Source organism: Anomaloglossus baeobatrachus, chromosome 2, assembly GCF_048569485.1.
Source record: "Anomaloglossus baeobatrachus isolate aAnoBae1 chromosome 2, aAnoBae1.hap1, whole genome shotgun sequence".
In the NCBI taxonomy this organism is placed as follows: Eukaryota; Metazoa; Chordata; class Amphibia; order Anura; family Aromobatidae; genus Anomaloglossus; species Anomaloglossus baeobatrachus.
Genome location: NC_134354.1, coordinates 639,819,058 through 639,839,614, shown reverse-complemented (window position 1 = coordinate 639,839,614; position 20,557 = coordinate 639,819,058). Strand labels below are relative to the sequence as shown.

At 45.2% G+C, this 20,557-nt stretch overlaps 1 protein-coding gene across 2 annotated transcripts in view; it reads right to left on the bottom strand.

Annotated features, from left to right (window-relative positions):
• Nucleotides 1-20,557, bottom strand: part of WNT10B (Wnt family member 10B) — a 123,892-nt gene that overhangs the window by 67,825 nt on the left and 35,510 nt on the right. For both annotated transcript variants that reach the window (XM_075336930.1, XM_075336931.1), the window contains exon 2: nt 15,363-15,523. In XM_075336930.1, coding sequence (XP_075193045.1) covers nt 15,363-15,445 — 83 coding nt within the window. In that variant the 5' untranslated portion in view covers nt 15,446-15,523. The remainder of the gene's footprint in view (nt 1-15,362; nt 15,524-20,557) is intronic.

Genomic DNA, 20,557 nt, shown 5'->3' with positions numbered 1-20,557 from the left:
GGAGGTACATGGCAAACTTTAAATTCCGCTCTCATTTGCTGGTGGTGTGGTGAAGTCTGGCCCAATCCAACCCTTGTTCATCTTGATCAGAGTCAGCTTGTCAGCATTTTCAGTTGACAGGCGGGTGCGTTTATCTGTAATGATTCCACCTGCGGCACTAAAAACACGCTCTGACAAAACGCTAGCAGCAGGGCAGGCCAGGCCTTCCAAGGCGTAGAGAGCCAATTCATGCCACGTGTCCAGCTTGGATACCCAATAATTGTAAGGCACAGAGGAATGTCGGAGTACAGTTGTTCGATCTGCAAGGTACTCCTTCAGCATCTGGGCAAACTTAGGATTTCTTGTGGCACTACCCCGCACCTCAGGGGCTGTGGTACGTGAGGGGCTGAGAAAACTGTCACACATCTTAAAGACTGTTCCCCTACCTCTGGCGGATTGGACTTGTGCCTCTCTCGGCTGTACGCCTCGGTTGTCCACTGATTCATGACCTATGCCGCTAGCGTTTTGTGAGGGGAATGCTTTGCCTACTTCCGTGACTATGGCCTTCTGGAACTGCTGCATTTTGCCTGACCTCTCCGCCTCGGGAATAAGAGACATAAAGTTCTCCTTTTAGCGTGGGTCTAACAGTGTTACCAACCAGTAATGATTGTCGGCCAAGATGTTCTTAACGCGAGGGTCACGAGACAGGCAGCTTACCATAAAGTCAGCCATGTGTGCCAGACTCTTAACAGCCATCACTTCAGTATCCTGACCGACACGATGACTGAACATGCTGTCCTCCTCCTCCTCATCATCTACCCTGTCCTCTGGCCAGCCACGCTGAACCGAGGATATGACTGCATGTCATATCCTCAATTTGGCCAGAGAGTTGCTCCATGTCTTCATCCTCCTCCTCGTCATAGTCCTCCACTGCACGTTGTGATGAGACGAGGCTGGGCTGTGTGTTATCATCACCCACACCCACTACTGTTTCTTGCTGAAACTCATCGCGCTCCGCCTGCAATGCATCATGTTTGTTTTCTGAGCAGAGACCATTTTAGAAGGCAGAGAAGCGGTATGGTGACGCTAATAATGTCGTCATCGCCGCTCACCATCTTGTTGTAGTCCTCAAAGTTTTGGCGGATGGTGCATAGGTCGGACATCCATCTCCACTCCTCAGGTGTTATGTGTGGAGTTTGACCCATTTCCCGACGGCTTAGGTGATGCAGGTACTCAACAACTGCCCTCTTCTGCTCACATATCCTGACCAACATGTGCAGAGTTGAATTCCAACGCGTGGGGACATCACACACCAGTCTGTGTGCCGGAAGATGCAAACGGCGTCTTAAGGCGGCAAGGCCGGCTGAAGCAGTAGGTGACTTTCGAAAATGTGCAGACAGGCGGCGAACTTTTACCAGCAGATCAGACAGCTCTGACTATGACTTTAGAAACCGCTGAACCTCGAGGTTGAGCACATGGGCCAAGCATGGAACATGTGTCAGCTGGCCTCGCCTCAAAGCCGCCACCAGGTTCCGGCCATTGTCACACACCACCTTTCCTGGCTTTAGGTTCAGAGTTGTGAGCCAGTGATCTGCCTGCTGTTTCAGAGCTGTCCACACCTCTTCTGCATTGTGGGGTTTGTCACCTATGCAGATTAGCTTCAGCACTGCCTGTTGCCGCTTCGCCGAGGCAGTGCTGCAGTGCTTCTGTGTCGCCCTGGACAAGCCAGGGGCCACAGAGCACAACACTTAAACACCCCACACTCCCTGCAGGCATATCATAGTCAAAACACAAAATCCTTGTTGCCTTCCCCAGGGGCTGTTGTCCACACCAGGGTGTGGAGCCAGGCGGTTGGTCTCCACCCACCGAGGAGGAGGGAAAACACAGGCAGTGAGAGTTAAGCTAAGGAAGTGGAAGGAGGAAAGTAGTAGAGAGGAGAAAAGTGACAGCAAAGAGCCTGAAGTTGGTCCGGGTGTGTGGCCTGGACAGGACAGCAAGGTTGGCAGGATGTGGTGACCGTCTGCAGTGGAGGCCGATTGGAGTCTGCCGTAAGGACCGTGGACGGGTGGTGACCCGGCCGTACCGGACCGGTATACAAAGCGAAGCCAGCACCATTGGCAGAGGACTTTCGGATCCCGGCAAGGCTTGGTGTCGCCGTGAATTTGCCAAATCCGTTATTGAAGGGGACCTCAGGGTTTCCAAACAGCCAAGTCCAGATAGAAGGCAACCGTACAACCGTGAAGGGGAGACACAGCCACCGGCAAGGGCAACCGTCTCCCAGGGCCAGCGCCTGTGGGCAAAAGGGGCTCCTCCGGCCCATATCCAGGTCAGGGAGCGGGTTACCGTTGGGAAACCATCACTACCAACACTTAACTTCGGTGCAGGGAGAGACAGTCATCACTAACCTGCAGGGAGGAACAACCGCAGCCGTCCGAGTGACCTGTCCATCCAGCCACTTGTTTTACCCTGAACTGTGTCATCATCATTGGGCTGAGTGAGTACCTCCGTGCCGTGCGGCACAGCGCTGCCCCTGCGACCATGCACTTCATCAGGCCCCGCAACCCGCCTGTCATCCATCTCTACCCCATCACCAGGCCCCGGGACAACCAACCCCCCTACCCACGTAGGGGAGAAATAACAACAAAGCTGCTCCCTGTCACAGGCTCCCGGGATCCCCGTCCAGAGCAGCGGTGGTGTCCACACAATCACCACAACCGTGGGTGTCGTCACGGACAATATCCCCAAAACCCAAACCACCCCTTTTCACTCACGGGCGAGTAGCGCCGCTCGAGTCCCCGGGATCCGGCCATCGCTCGAGCCAACGAGCAGCAGCAGCCGTAGAGCTGCGTCAGCCGGACCCGAGCAGTGGGAGAGCGCACCGTCCCCTCCTCCGCCAGCGACACTTACAGCTTGGGACTGGTGTGGAGGGTAAAGTGGATCAGGATGCGCAGGAGGAGGAGGAGGCTGAGGAGCATGACATTCCGGAGCTGTAGAGTGTGTGTGAAACCCTGACTGAGGTAGGGCCTGCAAAACTTGGTGTGTGAAGGACGTATTCCGTCCCTCGCTCAGACTGGGTCCCAGCTTGCACAATATTAACCCAGTGTGACGTCAACGAGATGTAGCGGCCTTGCCCACATGCACTTGTCCACGTGTCTGTGGTTAGGTGGACTTTGGCTGAAACAGCGTTGTTCCGGGCACGTGTGATGTTTTGTGACACGTGGTTAGTTATGCAATGCGGGGACGGCACACAGGGAGAAATAGTGGCGGCTGTGGACCGAGTAACGTGGGACAGCTGCCACCATCAGTTCGCGGAATGCTTCTGTCTCAACCAGCCTAAAAGGCAACATTTCCAGCGCAAGCAGTCGCGAAATGTTAGCATTTAGAACTGTGGCATGTGGGGTGTTGGCAGTGTATTTGCGCCTGCGCTCAAAGGTTTGCTGAATGGATAACTGAACGTTGCGCTGGGACAAGGACGTGCTTGATGATGGTGTTCTTTCTGCGTAGGCAACTGCAGGTGCAGGAGTGGAGGAGGCTTGTTCGCAGGCAGCATGGACAGGGGATTGGCTCGCATGCACAACCAGCGAAGACGTAGCAGTGACATCAGCAAGCACTGCTCCTCGACTCTGTTGTACTTCCCACAAAGTCGGGTGCTTGGCTGACATGTGCCTGATCATGCTGGTGGTGGTCAGGCTGCTAGTTTTGGTACCCCTGCTGATGCTGGCATGGCAGGTGTTGCAAATGGCCTTTTTAGAATCATCTGGAGCCAACTTAAAAAACTGCCAGTGTCAGAGTTCCTGGTTTTCCAGTTTTCTTTTGAAAGAGCTTGCCCTTTGTTAACATGGAGTTTTCTGTTATGTTGCCCTACTTCCTGTCCATCTGTTTAAAAGCCGCCCCTAAAGCTTAGTCCAGTGCCTGAGTATACTGCTTCCTGTGTGCTCCTGCCCTGCTGCTTTTGGTTCCTGATTGTTATTCGGATCCTCTTGGAAAACAACCGACACCGACTCTGGACTTCATCTGGTATCATCTAGCTGTACCTGGACTCCGTTTGCCGTCTTTGGTCGGAACTTCTGCCCGGTTCCTTCCGTTTAATACCACTCTGGACTCACATCACGTACAGACATTTTTCGACTTACCTATTGCCCTTTTGTGTCCCGGCTGCTGCGCATTTAGGGCTTCTGGGGTGATTGCCAGACAGTCCCTGTATAGGGGTTTGCTGTTGGTGGTCTCCCTGGGGGAGTCCGGTGCGCGGTACCGGGAATTCCCTTTCGCTCAGTCCCTGGAAGGTATTTCCTGTATTTATGTTCTACTGTGTTTTTGTTCCGTTTATGTACATATTTGCTGGTTGCATATTATAAATGTCTTGCACCAAGAACTCGTCTCTGGTTGTCATTGCCCTAACGCAATCGAAATCCTCAATACATACAATAGTATTACAGCCAGACTCGGGAAGACCTAACATTTGTACAGGCACCTTGTGTCGTGTTGTTCCGGGGAACAGTTGACTGACGTCTGCCTGGGGCCACCACTCTGCTTCTTACTGCCTGTTGTGATGCTACGCCTCCCTCCCCCTGTGCACTGCTGTCCTCGCTCTGCATATCCTCCTGCCAGGTTGGGTCAGTTACTGGATCATCCACCACGTCGTCTTCCTCTTCCGCACCCTGCTCCTCCTCCTGACTTCCTGACAATTGTGTCTCATCATCGGCCACCCCTTGTTGAGACACGTTGCCAACTTCGTGAGAACGTGGCTGCTCAAATATTTGTGCATCTGTACATACAATCTCGTCATGGCCCACTTCAACAGGAGCTGGCGAGAGGCCAGAATTTGTGAATGGAAACGTGAACGAACAGCTATTCCGAGTGTCCAAGTGTGGGATCAGTAATGTCCGTGGACGTGTACTCGGCCTGGTGGTAGGAAGGAGGATCAGGTTCTGAAATGTGCGGTGCAGTATCACGGCTACTGACACTTGACCGTGTGGAAGACAGAGTGTTTGTGGTGGTGCCAATCTGACTGGAAGCATTATCCGCTATCCAACTAACAACCTGTTGACACTGGTCTTGGTTCAAGAGGGGTGTACTGCTGCGGTCCCCAAGAATTTGGGACAGGACGTGCGAGCGACTAGATGTGGCCCTTTGTTGTGGCGAAATTAGAGCTTGCACACAACCTCGGTGTCTGCCTGCACCACCATCACGTCCACTTCCTTGTTCGTTGACAACGCCCTTGCGCATTTTGCAATGCTGTGCTGATGTGTATTCACTAGACTTGTGTGTTATATCCAAGTTTGTGCAAAACTCACACAAATGCAGCGGAAAGCTGCCACCAACAGGCACACACGTGCGGTTTTTAAATGCAAGCACGGAGGCACTAAGAACCTAACAGGTCTCTATCCAGGGACAACGTAGAGCCTCCCAATGTTTGGCTTCCCTGCCTAAGGGCTATACTATAATACACCCACTTCCTTCCAATGGGCACTTCAGGTTTACAGGCCTTCATGCACGTCTCTATCCAGGGACAACGTGGAGCCTCCCAATGTTTGGCTTCCCTGCCTAAGGGCTATACTATAATACACCCACTTCCTTCCAATGGGCACTTCAGGTTTACAGGCCTTCATGCACGTCTCTATCCAGGGACAACGTGGAGCCTCCCAATGTTTGGCTTCCCTGCCTAAGGGCTATACTATAATACACCCACTTCCTTCCAATGGGCACTTCAGGTTTACAGGCCTTCATGCACGTCTCTATCCAGGGACAACGTGGAGCCTCCCAATGTTTGGCTTCCCTGCCTAAGGGCTATACTATAATACACCCACTTCCTTCCAATGGGCACTTCAGGTTTACAGGCCTTCATGCACGTCTCTATCCAGGGACAACGTGGAGCCTCCCAATGTTTGGCTTCCCTGCCTAAGGGCTATACTATAATACACCCACTTCCTTCCAATGGGCACTTCAGGTTTACAGGCCCTCATGCACGTCTGTATGCAGGGGCATTGGTGAACCTCACAATTTAGGACTGCCCTGGCAAAGGAAAATACTACAAAGACTCACTTCCTCAAAATGGGCACATTAGACTCAAGAGGCCTTCATGTACGTCTCTTCTCAGGGACATCGGAGTGCCACACAATGTTTTCACGTAAAATCTTTCATGTATTGATCTCAAAAAGTAACATACACCAGCTCTATCTCACTATTGGGTATGTGCCCTTAACATTTCCGCCATGAAAAATCATTTTGGGGTCATTTTGGAAGGTTTTCTGGTGAGTCCGTAAAAATGGCGTAAAACGCGGACAAAATTGTTCACAGCTGTGACTTTTGAGTGATAAATGCTTCAAGGGGTCTTCCCCATGCTGTTGCCATGTCATTTGAGCACTCTTCTGAGACTTTTGTGACATTTTTAGGGTTTCTCCATGCTGCCGGGAGGTCATTTCACAAAAATACTCGGGTCTCCCATAGGATAACATTGGGCTCGTTGCTCGGGCCGAGTACACGAGTATCTTGGGAGGCTCGGCCCGAGCTTCGAGCACCCGAGCTTTTTAGTACTCGCTCATCACTATTCAGGACGCATGTTAAAAAAATGTAGTGTGAAAGCAGCCTAAATTAGAATATAATCAAAAAGTTAATTTATTTCACTAATTCAAAACAAAAAGGAAAACACATATTATATAAAGTCATTACAAACAGATTCAATTATTTATTTCTGTTAATGTTGATGATTGTGGCTTACAGCCAATGAAAACCCAAAAGTCATTATCTAAGAAAATGAGAATATTATTTAAGACCAACTGAAAAAATAATTTTAAGCTCAGAAATGTTGGCCTACTGAAAAGTATGTACAGTAAATGCACTCAATACTTGTTGGAGGCTCGTCTTGCATGAATTACTGCATCAATGCGGCGTGGCATGGAGGTGATCAGCCTGTGGCACTGCTGAGGTGTTATGGAAGCCCAGAGTTATGAAAATATAATAAGCAGATATGTTTTCATGGTCTCTGGATCAGGGGTGACCCCCCCCTCCAGAGCCCTGCCAAATTAACAGCCAGCAAAAGCTTTCCTGGTCAGGGGATGTAACAGGTACATTTCAATGAACTTACAACACCTCTCCCCAGTTCTTCAAAGACCTCCTGTGTGGCAAGAGATGCTCCGACTATAATCTTTGTATATACAGGGGCAGAGTAGAAGTTTCCTGCAGGAAAACAGCTTCTCTGATGAAAAGACGAGGGCAGCCATATTGTCTCCGTTGGGAAAGTATTAATATTATGAGATACATACGATCCCCAGATATGACGGGCATACCGCTGATCTCAAGATTCTATGACGCACACTCACATATTTCAGCTTAATTGTAGGACATATGGAACAAATTAATATCTGCCCCCCCAGAACATACCAGATTCCCCTTGTGTGGTATCCACCTTCTGTTAAAATCACAATATAAAATATGACGGTAATATCGTCCGTGTGGGATGCTCCCACACGGAGATATGAGGACCGTGAGGATTCCATAATTCTGGAAGAGGGAAAGCCCCCTCCCTTACATGATGTCAGCAGAGGTGGGGGCTGCAGGTGGGACAGAGGTTAATATAAGCCAATGTCTCCTTACTCTTTGAGTCAATGTCTGGAGGATATACATTCTGTGTATAGGATTGTCTATTTCCTGGGGGTGCCTCATCCCTATATCTGAGCCATAATCCATGACCAGGTGTAGTAGTCTCTTTCATTTTTCCTTTTATTTTATGTAACTATATACTGTATTTGTATTGTTCCCTTTTGTAATATCTTGAATATTTTTATAAACACTGCCTATTTTTGGATTAAATATATAAAATTTAATAGTTTCTTTCCTCATGCGCTATATACGAATCCAAAACCCGGAGGGCCTTATGCTATCTGTAATGGGTGTCCGGACTACCTGTGGAACTTTTGGTGGTGGCAGCGAAAATATTGTTGGATAGAATTATTGGGGTGGCGGATCGCCTCTATTATCTGTGATGACAGCTGCAGGATCTTTGGGATATGTGTCTGGCATGGGAGTATACAGGAGCTCCCTGACGCTGCTGCTGAACATTGATATTATCTGAATGCTGCATAGATCCTATTGTGGAGGACTAATTTATTGCACCTTAACATATCTGATAATATATTGGACTAACTATTGAATGTAAGGCCTCCTGAAGAACCCCGGGCATGGAAGGGGAGAAACGCGTCGAGGCAGAGGCGAAAATAAAATTTTGATAAGACTCCTCTATATGGAAGGACTGTTATCCGATAGGTGACTCCATAACTGTTAAGTCTTTCCCCTATTTGGAGAGACAGGAGCACTAATGATTTGGCTATATGAATCCAAGAAGAGTATACCATTATAATAACTATTGGACAATTCCTTTTATCTGCAGTATCATTTGATACTTTTTTTCTTTCTTGTACCCTGAGACAAAATTATAAATATTGACCTATATGTAATAGGAGGGGCCTCAATAACCTCGGCTATAGTGACATATGTACTTATGTATGGTTATTCCATGTATGGTTAGGAATATAGTACTGGTTTCTTTATTCTGATGGTCTAAATAAAGGTTTCCCCTGTATGTTTCTTTGCATTTTTTGAGGACCTCCTCTTTTTCTCATCTTGTATTAACAAAAGAACCTGGACTATAGATCCATTTTTTGAATAACTGATGTAAAGGTTTCTCCTGTATTTTGTATGTATAACCGGGGATATGTTCAATTTTTTTATTCGGAACTATATATATGTATCACTGGTTGAGATCTGCCCGGACTGAGTGACTACCTTTCTAATTTCTTTACTTTTTATCACCTTTTTATCTACCATTGGTGTATGGATGATCCTATTGAGGACTAGGGAATACTAGGAACAAATCAAGGCACAGTCCTCGTGGAGCGGGGACCCCAAATCACCTTAGGGAGGTCTCTGATGCTAGGCAGTGGACATCCTAGGGAATCATCAAGGTCATATAGGTTGTCTGGGGCAATACTAATTATTGGCACCTCTAACCCTACTGGTGCATTTGCCTATATGTGGTGTTTTTATATTGTGTTTGAAAAACCAATAAAATTTGATGTTTTTATAATTTGGGTCTTCGATTTATGATAATTGGACGAACTGACTTGGATTGGTTATCCTTGGTTGTAATATATTAGAACTATTGGGGTGCTATCATTAAGGGTACCGAGGTATATACATATTCCATTAGCGGGAATCGGTGATATATACATTTAATCTTGCCGTGAGACCTCCAATATTTGTCATTATTAGCTCAGCAGCCTCATTTACTTATTGTCCGGCAGTTCCGAAATTGACCTGACAATAAGGGGGTGGTAGAGAGTAGTCGTGTTCTTGACAAATCCGTGAACAGCGGGTGGGATTTTGGTGTCACCCCCCCTGGCTGTTCATGACACCCAGGTTGCTTTGATAGCAGCCTTCAGCTTGTCTACATTGTTGGGTATGATGTTTCTCATCTTCCTCTTGACAATAATCCATAGATTCTCCATGGGGTTTAGGTCAGGCACGTTTGCTGGCCAATCAAGCACAGTAATACTGTGGTTATTAAACCAGGTATTGGTACTTTTGGCAGTGTGGACAGGTTGCCAAGTCCTGCTGGTAAATGAAATTTCCATCTGCGAAAAGCTTGTCTGCTGAGGGAAACATGAAGTGCTCTGAAATTTCCCAGTAGACGGCTGCGCTTACTTTGGTCTTGCTAAAACACAGTGGACCTACACCAGCAGATGACATGGATCCCCAAACCATCACTGATTGTGGAAACCTCACACTAGACCTCAAGCATTTTGGATTGTGGCCTCTCCACTCTTCCTCCAGACTCCGGGACCTTGATTTCCAAATTAAATGCAAAATTTACTTTCATCTGAAAACAATACCTTGGACCACTGAGTAACAGTACAGTTCTTTTTCTCTTTGGCCCAGGTAAGACGCTTCTGGCATTGTCTATTGGTCATGAGTGGCTTGACACAAGGAATGCGACAGTTGTAGCCCATGTCCTGGATACGTCTGTGTGTGGTGGCTCTTGAAACACTGACCCCAGCAACAGCTTGTAAATCTGCTCCAAATTTTTGAATGGCCTTTTCTTAACTATCCTATCAAGGCTGCAGTTATCCCGGTTGCTTGTGCACCTTTTTCTACCACACTTTTTCCTTCCACTCAACTTTCCATTAATATGCTTAGATACATGGCTCTGTGAACAGACAGTTTGTTTAGCAATGACCTTTTGTGGCTTACCTTGTGGAGTGTGTCAATTACTGTTTTCTAGACATCTGTCAAGTCAGCAGTCTTCCCCATGATTGTGTAACCTACTGAACCAGACTAAGAGACCATTTTAAATTTCTAGGATGCCCTTGCAGCTGTTTTGTGGTAATTATTCTATTTTTCTGAGATAATGATAATCATCAACATTAACAGAAATGAACACTTGAAATAGATCACTCTGTTTGTAATGACTCTATATAATAAATGTTTCCCTTTTTGTATTGAATTACTGAAATAAAATTAACTTTTTGCTGAAATTCTAATTTATTGAGAAGCATCTGTATATATACAGTGTATATACTGCATATATACTGTATATATGTATATATATATATATATATATATATATATATATATATATATATATATATATATATTTCAGCACATATATATGTAATATGTAGATACATGTCTTAAATTGTTGAGGTTTCACTTGTTATATGCTACATTACCTGTCATGTAGTATCCACAAAGCTACTCTATCAGTGCAAGTATTAAAAAGCAAAATTGTTTGTTAACCATTGTCTCAATATGAACCTTAATGTTACATGTTTAATGCATATTAGAATGTCTTTTCTTTTCTTGAAAGTAACCAAAAATGTTTACATTTGCAGAGATAATGAGTAGTGATGGGTGAGCACTAAAATGCTTGGGTGCTCGGTGCTAATAAGGAACGTGAGACGGTCTGAAAGGGCTTGACTTGAGTAACGAATATAATGGAAGTCAATGATTGGGCAGGTTGTCTCTCCACACACATATAACTAGCCAAAAACAGAGCATTTCAGGGGCAGGGAGGGCAGGATCTTTTTGGAGGGGACACAAAAATGTTGGTTTAACCCCAGTGAGAGCCATTCAGAGACCACGAATGGCTCTCCCTGGGGTACCTGCACACATCATGCAGTGAAGCAAGCCTGTGCTTTGTGGTCGTTGTTTCACAGATGAAACATCTAAGCACTCGTATTACTTGGCCGAGCTCCGCGAGTACCCGAGCACTCCGATGCTGGAACAAGTTTCTTGCAGTGGCGAGCACGCTCACTCATCATTAATAATGAGTCAAAAGTCTGGCCAACAAAATGTGGACTACACTTAAGTACCCTAATCAGAATCTATGAAACATCTATTGGTTTTGTTTTCTAACAGGCTAGCACAGAAACAGAGATAATAAATAAATATAAATAAAGCAATATGAATAATTCAGATAGCTTCAGCAAGTAATCTTATGTTATCATCATCACCATCATTATTTAATTCCACTGTGAGGTATGAAACAGGGAAACACCCTTTTTGCACCATATGTCCTCATTTTCACTTTTGCTTAAAAGGAAGCTTAACATTCAGTGTTGGAAGATAAATCCTCATTAACTCACTGAGGTCAAGGTGCAAGACTTTCATAAATCCCACCATGACAGCGTTCCTGAAGTTCAGGTGCTTAAATGCTTCATTGCCGTAGGGTGCAGTGCTTGACACTCAAAAAGGAAGATACCATGAATATATAGGATTTAGGTATTAGTGATGTAAATATAGAAGGTAAGAAATAGTTATAACTGACTCTATATATCATATTTGTAATATATAATAGCATTCTTTCTGACATAATGTATATAAAATCTAATTTGACCAGATGTCATCCTTTCAACTTCACCCTTTGTAATACCTAATAAAATTAGAAAACACAGTTTTGTTCTTATGAGCTTCTATGTATTGATATCTATGTATTTTTGTAATATAAGTACCAAAATGAAGAAAATGTATATATTAAGACAGCCTCTGTTGTCCAGAAAATGTTAAACCACTTTTTTCACTATGGGCGATCTCAGCCTGTACATGATTCCCAGTCATATTTACCAAAAATTAACCGAGAAGGAAGTAGGGTAAGTTGGCCTTTCTCAGTTGAATTATTATTGTGCTTGTGTCTTCTGTGATGACAGATGGAACCAAAATTGACCTACACTTAAAGTTTAGTCCATATTTATCCAGTTAAAAAATAGGTAATTCCCCCCCATTGCTTTCATGCAAATTTTAAGAGCTCTAACATTTTTCTAGCTCAGGTATTCACATAATTTTTGCAGCATTTTTTGTAATATAAAATTGCCTTAATTTTATGTTATCTTCATATTCTGTTATTTATTTTTTTGCAACATGCAATATGGGTAGTGGGTACAGGTGGGTACAAGATGTGCATCTGATGTTCACATTTTTTTACAATCACAAAAGACTAAGATACATTCTACATTTGTTCCCCTTTCCTTAACAATAATTTTTATATATCAGGTGTATCAGATTATTCTTCAATGAGGGTTAGTAACAGCGATACGGACTGACTGTGGCTTTTTTTTATTTACTTTTTTTTACTTTTATTTACTGACAGTGTGAGAGCAGCGGAAGCTGGTAACGAAGGTAAATATCGGGTAACCAAGGGAAGGGCTTCTTGGTTACCCAATGTTTACCGTGGTTACCAGCGTCCGCAGAAGCCGGCTCCTGCTGCCTGCACACATAGCTGAGTACACATCGGGTAATTAACCCGATGTGTACTGTGGCTAGGTGTGCAGGGAGCCAGCGCTAAGCGGTGTGCGCTGGTAACCAAGGTAAATATCGGGTTGTTACCCAATATTTACCTTAGTTACCAAGCGCAGCATGCTTCCACATGTAGCAACGCTCCAGCGATCCCTGCCAGGTCAGGTTGCTGGTGGGATCGCTGGAGCGTTGCTTAGTGTGACATCTCACCAGCGACCTCCTAGCAACTTACCAGCGATCCGTATCAAGTTGTATCGTTGTTGGGATCGCTGGTAAGTTGTTTAGTGTGACTGGGCCTTAAGACTTTTTTTCTATGTACACAAAAGGCCTTTTTCGCTCAAATATTGTTCACAAATTTGTCTAAATCTATGCTAGTGAACACTTCTCCTTTGCTGAGATAATCTATCCACCTCACAGGTGTGCCATATCAAGATGCTGATTAGACACCATGATTATTGCACTGGTGTACCTTAAGCTGGTGTCACACACAGCGACAACGACAACGACGTCGCTGCTACGTCACCATTTTCTGTGACGTTGCAGCGACGTCCCGTCGCTGTCGCTGTGTGTGACATCCAGCAACGACCTGGCCCCTGCTGTGAGGTCGCCGGTCGTTGCTGAATGTCCAGCTTCATTTTTTGGTCGTCACTCTCCCGCTGTGACACAAATATCGCTGTGTGTGACAGCGAGAGAGCGACGAAATGAAGCAAGCAGGAGCCGGCACTGGCAGCTGCGGTAAGCTGTAACCAGCGTAAACATCGGGTAACCAAGGGAAGACCTTTCCCTGGTTACCCGATATTTACCTTCGTTACCAGCCTCCGCTCTTGCTGCCAGTGCCGGCTCCTGCTCTGTGCACATGTGGCTGCAGTACGCATCGGGTAATTAACCCGATGTATACTGTAGCAAGGAGAGCAAGGAGCCAGCGCTAAGCAGTGCGCGCGGCTCCCTGCTCTCTGCACTGTGACATGTAGCTGCAGCACACATCGGGTTAATTAACCCGATGTGTACTGTACCTAGGAGAGCAAGGAGCCAGCGCTAAGCGCGGCTCCCTGCTCTCTGCACATGTAGCACAGCGACGTTATGATCGCTGCTTCTGCTGTGTTTGACAGCTAAGCAGCGATCATAACAGCGACTTACAAGGTCGCTGTTACGTCACCGAAAATGGTGACGTAACAGCGATGTCGTTGTCGCTTAGTGTGAACCCAGCTTTAGGCTGGCCACAATAAAAGGCCATATATACTTGTATGGGTGGGTGTGATCCAAGATTTGCTGCCAAGAGCGGCATGCAGTGACCTTTTTCTGAAGCTGAATTGGTAAGAAAAAAAATACTATTTGGCACTGCTCCATAGTATAATAAAGGAGCGAGTGCTATCCGATAAAACATGAGATAGCACTCATCCGTGGTATGAGTGAGTCCTTAAACTGTATACACAGCACTTGTTACATGATGTGTTTAAGTTGGTCAGAAAGGCAGCAATGTTAATGAACTATTTCTGCCTTCTGTGTAGGAAGTCCATCTGGTTCTCACAGCCGGCTCCTTGCTCCTGTGGCTGTACAATCACGTTGCTATGCTTTGAAGTGATGTTTTCGAACATTATTACAGAGTAAACTACAGACAACACTGACATTTTAAATCAATGCGAGATCTAAAAGTAGTTGAATTTATGCATTTTTTAGCTGGAAATATATAAATGTATATATATTTACCAATTGATTTATTTTCTCTTAAAAATGCATATAAATATATTAATATAGGATGCAAAAACAACCCAACAAAACATCACAAGACCAGAATGCAATATAATAACAATATAGATAAAATCTGCTATATAGTTATAATCTAATTTTCTAATAAGGTATTAGCCACATGCACACACAGGGATGTCTTAATTGCTTTCTGAAATATTTTAAAAATGTTCAGATGCCACTTTTTTAGTTTGCTTTTTTCACTCTCTTTCTGTCTTGCATTCTCCTATTGTTTAAGCAACTATGGTATGTAAGTCACTGATGTACGATTTAATGCTTTATACATGTAAAATATTTTTTTTTCTAATAAAACAATTCTTCAGACACAGAATGTTAGGTGAAAGCATGACACAAGATGATAATGAAGACTTAAAGCCATGTATTAAAAAGGATCTAGGGGTTTAGATATTTGCTTTTTAGTAACTGTATACCCCATGAAATAATAATTCTGGAGCATTTTTCTTGTTCTTTGTGCCGTTTCCTGTTATTCCTCTAAAAATCTTCGAATACATTCAAACCTGGGTGTTCCCAATTTGGTGCACGCCAATACATAATATAAGACTGTCCAATCAGTGTTGACTGTGTCAGGCTAGGTCAACACATGCCCCTTTGACAAGGGAATGGTAACACCCAGTTGTCAGTTACAATAACTGAGAACTGGCCCAATACAGGATTGTAAGAAAAGAGGTTCCAGAATTGTTATATTATGGTCAATACAAGTATTCATAAAACTGATGTTTCAGAAAAGCTGACATTCTCTTTAAAGTAGGTTCTTAACTACATTTTTTATGAAATTGTAGAGATTTGACTTAAAAAATAACAGTTATGGAAAATAAATATGTTTAAGTTACCGGCTGCAGAGCCATAAGGAGATGGTAAGAATCCAGGGCCAGGTCCCGGTGTGAATGTCCCAGGCCATCCTCTGACCTTTCATTGGACAGTTGTGTCAGACAGTGAGGCTCCTTCTTCATCTCCTGGCCCAGAGGCTCCCTCTTCTCCAGTCTTACTGACCCTATTAAAGACAGACCAGTGTCAGCATGATAGAAATGTAACATGTTTAGATACTGTATTACAAGTTGCCGGTAAACAAATAAAAGTACACAAAAGTAACACAGCTGTACTATAGGATAACAAACCATACAGTTTAAAGGCATAGAAAATGTAAAAGGCATAGATCTAAAGGATTCAAGCCCTCTACCTGGTCATAGAAGTGACCTTACGTGGGAATGGAGAGATGCTGAAAACGTTTGAAGCCGCCGGAAGGTGAATATAGGAACATGGGCAAGGACATAGCGTCACTCCAGCACTGAAAAATAAAAAGCTCTAGAGTGGTGCTTTCATGTAGAATGTCAAACATATGCTCAACCACCTCTCTAATCATTCTCCACCTTGATGTGGTGGCCAGCAGCCTCACCAGGCAAGAGAGGTGAAAAAGGTTGTGGGGGGCCTCAGTTATAGAGACAGGTGCAGGTCAGTGGTGGTGGAACCAACATTATCACATGTTTATGTCACGTCTTATGGCTATGTCAAAAATGTGAAATATCAGACAATTATTACTCCTTTAACCTTCTATTACAATGCTTCTATGACCCTATGTTAGCATGTTCCATACATGTACAGGGCTAAGGAAGGATACTGTTATCTTCAAGAGCAAAAACATGCCTGCAAATTTTCAGATAATTTCTCATTGCTGCTGTTCAATCACTTGTCAACAAAAAGATAAAAGCTGTTACTTTCTTTTGATAAAATAGTGTCAACTAAGTGCACTATATTTATTTGATCTACTACTACTATTTATTTACTTACTGCAGAGAATCTACTTAATGTTCAGTTGAAGTCTAATTTTTTTTGTTTAACTTATGCTAACAAGTATGGTGGTTCAATTTTTTTGTTTTGTCCCTTTCTTATACATATGAGGGAAAGGGTCACTCCAATTTGGGCTGTACAGCTTGTCTATTTGTGGTACCCCACAGAGTGGCTATCTCTAGTGGATACGAGCTGTATAATGTGTATAGCCGTGTCTAAGTCCTGTGTTGTGTCTACTGAGAATGCTCAGGCACTTAGTGCATCAGAGGCTAGGTCCGGTAAGGACCTCACTGGGCATGTCCGTGAGGTTAAGGCCCTGATAGGGCAGAGGGCATCAGGTGTCCTGATGACGTGGCCACTCCGGACTGGCTCGCGGAGGCCCGCCCCTATGACCTGGCACCTCACCATTGGTCGTCAGACGATGACTGTTGAGGTGTTTGGGGCGTGGCTGCCATGAGGTGATCAGTGACATGGCGGTTCTGGATAGGCCGCTGGTGATGTCGCTGATGACATGGCACCTCCGCTATTGGACCCTGGAGGTGCCATTGTGGTCCACCCTGGGTTTGGGGCGAACCCAGGTTATAAAATGGGCTGGAGACAACATGGAGGTGTGCAGTCTTCACCTATGCTCAAACAAGAGCACACCTCCATGTATAGAGTCCATTGCGGCATAAGCAATTGTTGGGAAGCGGTAGGCAGGGTTAGGCGAATGGTGCCTATCACGCCAAGATTCGTGGCTCAGCACATCAGGGTCAGGCGTCGTGCTTCCTTTCTGCCATTCCAGTTGTGCTATAGCAGTCCAGTGGCATTAACTGGACTGCGGCTGCTGCGTCACCTGTCTGTTTGTGCCTCATACGCACACGGACCGCATACCTGCTGCGTTACTTTTCCGAGAGTGCCCTTTACGCACACGGACAGCGTGCCTGCTGCCACACCTGTCCAGTTGTGCCCTCTACGCGCACAGACAGCATATTCCAGAACCCCTGTGGCGTTAACAGGGTGTTCCTGGATTGGGTGTGTGAACATTATTTCCCTCCTCAGCTTCCCAGTCAAATGCTACTGGTGTGACTACCTAGTCTGACGTGTCCTTCACACATGTGGCCAGTCGAGTGGTGACCAGAAATGCTAATCGGAGGACCGCTCAGCCTGACGTGTCTTACACACATGGCTGACAGGGCGCTGTCGCAGCGGTCTTCTTGGTCAACGCTAACTGGTTACCATCCGGCCTGATGTGTTCCCTACACACGTGGTAGGAGTAGCGCCCGCTCCACCGAAACGCTAACTGGGTTGTTGTCCGGTTTGACGTGTCCCTACACACGTGACTGGTTCCCAGGTCTCCTGGGTTATCTCTGAGTCATCAGCTCTATAGTCTCCGCCTAACCCACAGTGTGCCAGCAGCTCCAATGCCATCTGGAGCACGGTGGGCCCCGATTGGCGATTGGGATATATACCTCCTGGTCCTAATCTGCCGGTCCCTCCGTAACAATAGGCTTGAGAGCCAACTACCAATTAAGTAAAATCAGGTGATGTGCATCTCTGTAATGAGGAGGGGTGTGGTGCAATGACATCAGCACCCTATATAAGGTGTGCTTAATTATTAGGCAACTTTCTTTCCTTGGGCAAAATGGGTCAGAAGAGAGATTTGACGGGCTCTGAAAAGTCCAAAATTGTGAGATGTTTTGCAAAGGGATGCATCAGTCTTGAAATTGCCAAACTTTTGAAGCGTGATCACCGAACAATCAAGCGTTTCATGGCAAATAGCCAACAGGGTCACAAGAAGCGTGTTGGGCAAAAAAGGCGCAAAATAACTGCCCATGAATTGAGGAAAATCAAGCGTGAAGCTACCAAGATGCCATTTGCCACCTGTTTGGCCATATTTCAGAACGGCAACGTTACTGGAGTTTCAAAAAGCACAAGGTGTGCCATACGCCAAGACATGGCCAAGGTAAGGAAGGCTGAAAAACGACCACTTTTGAACAAGAAACATAAGATAAAACGTCAAGACTGGGCCAAGAAATAGCGTAAGACTGATTTTTCAAAGGTTTTATGGACTGATGAAATGAGAGTGACTCTTGATGGGCCAGATGGATGGGCCAGAGGCTGAATCAGTAAAGGGCAGAGAGATCCACTCCGACCCAGACGCCAGCAAGGTGGAGGTGGGGTACTGATATGGGCTGGTATCATCAAAGATGAACTTGTGGGACCTTTTCGGGTTGAGCATGGAGAGAAGCTCAACTCCCAGACCTACTACCAGTTTCTGGAAGACAATTTCTTCAAGTAGTGGTACAGGAAGAAGTCGGTATCGTTCAAGAAAAACATGATTTTCATGCAGGACAATGCTCCATCACATGCACCCAACTACTCCACAGCGTAGCTGGCCAGTAAAGGTGTAAAAGATGAAAAAATAATGACATGGACCCCTTGTTCTCCTGATTTGAACCCCATAGAGAACCTCTGGTCCCTCATAAAATGTAAGATTTACAGGGAGGGAAAACAGTACACCTCTCGGAACAGTGTCTGGGAGGCTTGAATTTTGAGTTTTGAATTTTTTTCCCATTTCCCAGTGCACTATGTGGAAAAATGAATGGGGTCATTTAAAAGTACAACTTGTCATGCAAAAAGCAAGCCCACATACATCTATGTGAATGGAAAAACTAAAACATTATGACTCTTGGAAGAAGGGGAGAAAAAAAATAAAATGTAAAAACAGAAATTGACCAATTTGGAAAGGAATTAAAGGGAACCCGCCAGGAGATATTTACCTGAAACTAAGGACCTATATGTACATGGCTTTCATACTGATTAAATCCCTACTTTGGTTGTACAAATCCATTTTGCAGTTTTGCAAATCATATGCACATGAGCCGCAAGTGCTTTAGGGTGGGACATTGCACTTCAAGTTTTCCTGCTTTCCTTCTGAAATCTTTTGTGCCAGTGGTACTGCTGCGGTACCATCCTCATGATACCGAATCTGTATCACTCTGCGCATCCTGTGGTACAGTGACTGCTAAAGTCAGCTAAACCCACAGATATTGGCTGGGGTCATGATTCCTCTGTGCAGAGCATCTTGCATACTAGGAGATGCTCTGCTATGTTTTCCTGGGCTACTGGCTGGCACGTTGATTGACAGTGTAGGTTTCCATGCTGGTTCTGAGAGGTGCTGATTGCTCAGGTGTTCCATCTTCTGGGTAATTGTTTTGCTTCTTTAGTGAGCATGCTCTCACAGAACCATGCCAGTTGTACTCTCTGGTTCTGTTGTTGTGCTGTTGGCCTGTGTTCCTGCTTGTGCTCTGATCTTTTTTTCCTAACCCCGGACTGTTGTTTGACTCCTCTCTTCCCGCTCCCTGTTCCTGTCGTGACCTCCTGGCTTTTTACTTCGAACCCTTACCTGACCAAGTCTCAGTTTTCTCCCTGAATCTACTACGTGCCTTCCCGGAATTCTGACCCTTAGATCATGACCTGACTATAGCTCTGTGTAGTCCCTGTGTCCATATGTGTTCTCCTGTTTCCTGACCCCAGCTTTCTTAACCACACTACCATTTGTACTACCCGTAAGTAGTGACTAGCATCACAGTTGGATTGTCCAATCTAATATGTATAGGGGTTACATATATCTGTCACCATTTTCTTAAATCAAATCTGTAAATGTTTCCTTACACATTAGATGAGCCAACAGTCAAGTGTGAATTAGAGCCTCCAAGAGAAATATTAGGCAAGTCAGATTTCCAACAGCTTATCCTTTTATTATCCAGGTAATGAGTTGCTGCCAGTGAGTCTGAAGGGTTCTGGGGAGTCTAGCAGTGACTAATTCATAGAGAACATAGTAGTGTTTGGCCGAACAATCTTATCTGTAAGCTGTCCATTATCTATTGGGGGAACTAAAGGGGTGTTATCAAGCTTGAAAGATACCCCCTATTAGAGGATATGACTCATTTGCATATTGTTGAGTTTTTGGCTACTGGCGCTCCCATTAAACCTGAGAATGGAGTTCAGTAGAGGCCTGTATGAATGGAGCTGAGGTTGACTATGATCACTTAGGCTGCTTTCACACCTCCGGTTTTTGCTATGCGGCACACTCCGGCACTTTGCAGGAAAATCGCAACCGTTTTTTTTTGCTGCCGGTTGCGATTTTCCTGCATAGACTTTAATTAGTGCCGCATTGTGCCGCAAGGCCTTGCGTTCCGTCCGGTTTTTGCCGCATGCGGCAGATTTAGCCGATGCGGCGGCCGGATGGAACGTT